At 52.6% G+C, this 6,385-nt stretch overlaps 1 protein-coding gene across 1 annotated transcript; it reads left to right on the top strand.

The window, feature by feature from the left end:
• Positions 1–645: 645 nt before the first annotated feature.
• On the top strand, positions 646–1,707 carry LOC123040109 (21 kDa protein). Its single transcript, XM_044463040.1, has one exon. The coding sequence runs from the start codon at positions 941–943 to the stop codon at positions 1,580–1,582; it is 642 nt and encodes a 213-aa protein (XP_044318975.1). The 5' UTR covers positions 646–940; the 3' UTR covers positions 1,583–1,707.
• The last annotated feature ends 4,678 nt before the right edge of the window (positions 1,708–6,385 follow it).

The raw sequence follows: 6,385 nt of genomic DNA on the forward strand, positions 1-6,385 counted from the left end.
TCGCTGATGTCAATGGATGTTGACGGTTCGTTACTGCCCACCGGCCACATGCACCCCCGAAGATGGCGGCGTTTTCCTCCTCGACCGACTGCGCTGCCTGCGCGTGTGCGGCTACGGCTGCGTCCGTGTCTTGCTACGCTGGCTCTGAGTTGCGACGGCACATTAAGCACATGCGTCCTCGTGGAGCGCCTCTCAGCCGGTGCGCCGCTTCAGTGTCGGCGCCAACGAAAGGACGCGTCTGCTCTGGGCCAGCGCCATTGCAGAGCGGCCGCTCTACAGTGGCATGAATGCGGGTAGCTGATGTCGGACGGGAACGCATGCGCGCGAGGAGGAAGGTTTTGGGTGGGCCAGGGGTAGTCAGGAGTGGGCGCGGTAGTGGTCCGGACGCCCGCAAAGCCCCCGCCCTCAGTTTATGTCAGGTTTGCGGGAAAAAGCGCGTCCGGACCCACCTACGGATCGATACAAAACCACGTTGGACAGCAAAATACGTTCAGGCCACATGGTTCCAAGGGGTTTTGAGGGTCAGCGTTGGAGATGCCCTCACGTCACACCATTGAGACGTTTCTAGACACAACACATGAGACACATTATTTTGAGTGTACGTAGTACATACTACAAATTTATAGGGAGTATATCATCGTAAGAAGAAGCCGGGCACGACGCCCGACTTTGCCTAACATTTTCCTTTTCCAAAGAAAGACCGGAGAAGAAGAAGGCGTGACGACCGCTGAATGTGCAAGGCCACGGCTGGTCTGGTCACTCGCCACTCCACGGCCGAGCTCCTCTGCCTAACAAATCTTATATATTCCCTCTTCTGCCCTTCCCACTACTCCCCGTAGACTTGATTCGCCGGCGCCGACGAGCAACCCCGACTTGACTCTGACCACACCTCCACGCACACACAAGCAAAGAATCCTCTCCTCTCAGTGGCAAAGCCAAGATGAGCCGGCGCCACCTCGTCCTCCTCCCCTGCCTCCTCCTGCTCCTGGCCGGCGCCGCGTCGGCGTCGAGTCCCCCGAAGGCGAGCCGGGCGGAGGCGGAGGGCTACGTGCGGCGGTGCTGCCGGGCCACGAGCTACCCGCGCGCGTGCGAGCGGAGCCTGGTGCCGCGCGCGCCGGCCGTGGGGCTCAGCCCGCGCCGGCTGGCGCAGGCGGCGCTCGCGGCCGCCGCCGACGCCGCGCGCAACTGCTCCGCCTACATCGGCTCCCCCTCCTCCTCCTCCTCCTACGCGTCGTCCAAGGGGAAGGGGAAGGGCGGCGCCATGGGGGACTGCGCGGAGACGGTGCGCGACGCGGCGGACCTGCTGAAGCAGTCGGCCGCGGAGCTGGGCGGGCGGGTGGGGCGCGCCTCGTCCCCGCGCTTCGCGTGGTGCCTCAGCAACGTGCAGACCTGGGCCAGCGCCGCGCTCACCGACGCCGAGACCTGCCTCGACTCCCTCGCCACCTACGCCGGCGCCGGCGCGCCCCGGGAGGACGTGAGGCGCCGCGTCGTCGCCGTCGAGCAGGCCGCCGGCATCGCCCTCGCCCTCGTCAACCGCCTCCAGCCCGCGCGCCGCCCCGCCGCCGCCGTCCACCACCAGTAGCCAGCCAGCTACCTACCTACCTCGCCGGCTCCCTCATCCATTCATTCCCCTTCGCCATTGCTGCCGCCGCCACATATGTAATGTACGGATCAATTGCTGCCGGTAAAACAATTTCATCACCATCATCGTTGATCGCATTGTTTTGTTTTGCCGGCCGACGTCGACGTGAATAATTAAGGAAGTTGCCGGTTTCGTCGGCGCCTGGATCCACCGTACGCACCGCCTTCATTGCGATCGCTAATTCTGTCTCGTCCATGACGGGACAGAGCCGGCAATCTTTCACGAGCACGGGCAGTGGGTGGGGCACCGATCTTGATTGGCGGTTTGGCGGTGGCCGGGTCACGTCACGTCACGGCGTCGAGGTCGATCGATCTCATCTGTAGACGAAGACGAATTCGGTGAACTCGCCGACATGGCGTGTGCGTCCACTCCATCGCCATCAGTATGCGCACATGATGTTGGCAGTCATTGCGAATTTGCGATCGGTCCCCGTTGCATTTCGCTGCCGCCTCCCTCCCAGGGCAATTGATGGCATGGCATGGCCGCCCCCATCTCACCAAATTTACCAGCCAACACAGCGACTGCAGTTCGTGGCCCAAAACAAGAAAGAAAATCCGTCTTGGTTGAGTCAGCAAGCTGAATAACATGGGCGCCAAGGATCGCGGCAACGGTGATGGATTCCATTCTCCGGTGCAATATTACTGCTGCTGCAAAGTGAAACTGTTCCGCCATGGATCGCAGGATACTTTTTTCCTTGTTGCTTATTCGTGGTTGCAACTTGCAACCTGAACAACACAAATTTTTCGCCGCTTTTATTCGGCTTGCTGATTCTGGTTCGTCGTCCAGGCCGGGAAGGCCCCAGGCCCCAGCGATCTTTCGCGAGCGATGGCCGGGAGGTGGGGCACCGGCGCTGATTTGCTGGTGGTTGGCTGCTGCCATTGCGTGCAAGTCGATCCGTAGTCGACGGATACCGGTGAGCTCGTCGACATGGCCGACGTCAGGATCCATAAACGACAGATCCCGATGCTTGCTTGCTTGCTTGCTTCAGATCGCCGAATCCGACTGGGAACACACCAGCCAGGCGATTCTCCTGGCAATGTGGCGAAGCTGTATCTGGATGACTGGCCGCCAAGGCCAGGCGTGGCCTGCTGCGCTGCAGAATTTTGCAGTCGGCAAGTGCGCTGGGATGAAACTTTGCCATGGAATTCTGAAAGCACTCTTCTTTTTCTTTAATAGAGTAACTGTTTGTTTCTTTTAATTTATTTTTCCCTTTTCCCCGCCTCTTATTCCACTTAATGGGGAAGCCATGCATTTTTTGTAAAAAAAAAATAGATGAACATATTCTCAGGGAAAAAAATCAGGGTTTTTTCTTCATATTTTCTATTGTTCCCGCTTTGCTTTTGTGCCAAAATGTGTTTTTTTACAAACTTGTGCCAGAACATGTAAATGCCCTTTTGAAATTAGGCTCACCCTTGAAACCACATCCCATCCTTGATATGTTCCCTCTATTTGTTCGTTGATTTAGCCGGTTCTCTGGCAAAACTGGCTCCTTCGCCTGGTTTTGAGCTGGTTTTTGTAGAGGAACAAATATGCTCCGTGCTCCGTGCCAACGGTATTAAGCGAAATTATTATTTTTCCTACGGAAATTGTTTAAAAGATGAAGACTAGAAAATTTACAAAATTTCATAAACATGTTCATAATATAAAAAAATGATCATGGATTTTAGAAATTTTATCAAAATTTTAAAAGATACATTTTTTAATAAATGTTCATTTCTTTTGAAAAACGTTAACAATTTTTAAAAAGTATACGCAAATCAAAAAATGTCTAAAAAGTATACACAAAGGTGATAGCTAAGGCCAACTCCAACGCACAACCTCAAATGGTCCGGCCGCGTCCGTTTAGGGGTAAACGGACAGAACAGGCGGCCCAATGCGCAAGAGCAAACGGACCAATGTCCGTTTTTTGTCCGCTTTTGACCCATTCCCTGTCCAATTTTGGGTCGGGTTTGCGGCCGAACGAACACGCGGGCGACGCTTGGCGCATGCCCATGTCCTCTCCTGGCCCGCCCCGTCGGAGACACATGCACCCCTTTTCCTATTCCACCCTCTCCAGCCGCACCCTCCCCGCCCCACTCCCCTCTCCAGCCGCACCCTCCTCGCCTCACTCCCCTCTCATCCCAAGCCGCCACCGCCGCCTTTTTCTCGGCCATGCGCTATCCAGCACAACCGCGAGCCCGCCCCCTCCCCTTGTAGCAGACCCCGTTCCCTCGATACCCCGAGCTGTCCAATCCCGACCGCCTGGTTTCGGCGCATCCGGCGGTCCGATTTGGAGCAGATCCGGCCGGATTTGAGCTCACCCCAGCTGCTGGAGGCCGTGTCGTGCCATGGACAGGCCGGGTACCCGACCGCACACCACCGGCAACTTCGCCCCCATGCCGCATGTAGGTATTGACTCCGCCTCTAGCCGCTCGGATCTACCCGGTTGCCGGTTTGCCGGCAAATACACCAGCGACCGTCGTCTGGGCTCGGTGCTTGCCCAAGGCTCGTCAGCGCACCGTTGCCGCTCCGATTGTCCATGGAAGGTCTTACGCCGCGTGTCTACAACGTCGGAACATCCCAGATGGGTGTTCGGCAAGTGCAAAGACGATGGGGTATGTGCTAGTTTAGTTTCAGTTGTGCTCTCGGATTCGGCGCGTTTTGCTCACACTCAAATATTTATTATGTAGGATGTATGCATGGTATCGAGAAGAAGAATACATCGATCTAGTAATAAAGCGAAATTTGATAGATGTCCGTGCACTTGTTGCTAGAATAGAGGTTGTCCGTGCACTTGTTGCTAGAATAGATGTCCGTGCACTAATCCAACTTGCGAGAGCAGTTATAGAAGTTGGATATCTTTTAAAACGTCTTCTTGTGGTTCTTTATTTTCTTTGGTCTTACTATTCTAGTCAAGATTTGGTGATGCACATGTACTCCAATGTATCGAAAAAATCGATGATAAAAATAATAAGAAATGTGTTGCAAAAAATGTATTTGAACTAAATGCGGCCGACGCATCCACAAATCCGGACAGACGCGGACCTTTCACACCTCCAAACGGACGAAAAGCGGACCAAATGAACATCCGTTTGAGATCGTGCATTGAAGTTGCCCTAAGCTGAACAGCTTGGGCGCCGTGTATCGCAGGCAAGGGTGATGGATTATCCAGTGCAATGTGACTGCCACTGCAAAGTGAAACTGTTTCAAAATAAAGCTAGTTATTACCTACTCCCTCTTTCCATCTATATAGGGCCTAATGCATTTTTCGAGACTAACTTTGACCAAATATTAGAGCAATAATATATGACATGTAACTTACACAAAGCACACCGTTAAATTCGTGTGTGAAAGGAGCTTTCAATGATATAATTTTTACATTGTGCATGTCATATACTATTAATCTTGTTAATAGTCAATGGCTGTCTTAAAAAACGCATTAGGCCCTATACAGATGGAAGGAGGGAGTAGCTAGGTTTGCAAGAACTGAAGGTAGAATCATGACGTAGATCCGTTTGGGTCCACGTACGGTCTTAGATGCGGTGTTTGAGAATACAACCCCCCACCCCCTCCCTCCCCCTCCCCCAGGGTCAAAAAAAAAGTGAAACTGTTTCGCCATGGATGGACCGCATGATACTTTCCCCTTGTTGCTTCGTCGTGGTTGCAACTTCAACAACACACGTGATGATCGGGTGTGATAGATTCTTACGTTCACATACAACGGGTGTAAGACGGTTTTACACATGCAAAACACTTAGGTTAACTTGACGAGCCTAGCATGTACAGACATGGCCTCGGAACACAAGAGACCGAAAGGTCGAACATGAGTCGTATGGAAGATACGATCAACATGGAGATGTTCACCGACGATGACTAGTCCGTCTCACGTGATGATCGGACACGGCCTAGTCGACTCGGATCATGTAACACTTAGATGACTAGAGGGATGTCAAATCTGAGTGGGAGTTCATTAAATAATTTGATTAGATGAACTTTATTATCATGAACAATAGTCTAAAATCTTTGCAAAATGTCTTGTAGATCAAATGGCCAACGCTCATGTCACCATGAACTTCAACGCGTTCCTAGAGAAAACCAAGCTGAAAGATGATGGCAGCAACTATTCGGACTGGGTCCGGAACCTGAGGATCATCCTCATAGCTGCCAAGAAACAATATGTCCTAAAAGCACCGCTAGGTGAAGCACCATCCCAGAGAACCAAGATGTTATGAACGCTTGGCAGTCTCGTGCTGATGATTACTCCCTCGTTCAGTGCGGCATGCTTTACAGCTTAGAACCGGGGCTCCAAAAGCGTTTTGAGCAACACGGAGCATATGAGATGTTCGAAGAGCTGAAACTAGTTTTCCAAGCTCATGCCCGGGTCGAGAGATATGAAGTCTCCGACAAGTTCTACAGTTGTAAGATGGAGAAAAATAGTTCTGTCAGTGAGCACATACTCAAAATGTCTGGGTTGCACAACCGCCTGTCCCAGCCGGACATTAACCTCCCGGACGAGGCGGTCATTGACAGAATCCTTCAGTCGCTCCCACCGAGCTACAAGAGCTTTGTGATGAACTACAATATGCAGGGGATGGTGAAAACTATTCCTGAAGTATTTTCAATGCTGAAGTCAGCAGAGGTAGAAATCAAGAAGGAGCATCAAGTGTTGATGGTCAATAAAACCACTAAGTTCAAGAAGGGCAAGGGTAAGAAGAACTTCAAGAAGGACGGGAAGGATGTTGCCGCGCCTGGTAAGCCAGTTGC

Source organism: Triticum aestivum, chromosome 2B (genome assembly GCF_018294505.1).
Source record: "Triticum aestivum cultivar Chinese Spring chromosome 2B, IWGSC CS RefSeq v2.1, whole genome shotgun sequence".
In the NCBI taxonomy this organism is placed as follows: domain Eukaryota; kingdom Viridiplantae; phylum Streptophyta; class Magnoliopsida; order Poales; family Poaceae; genus Triticum; species Triticum aestivum.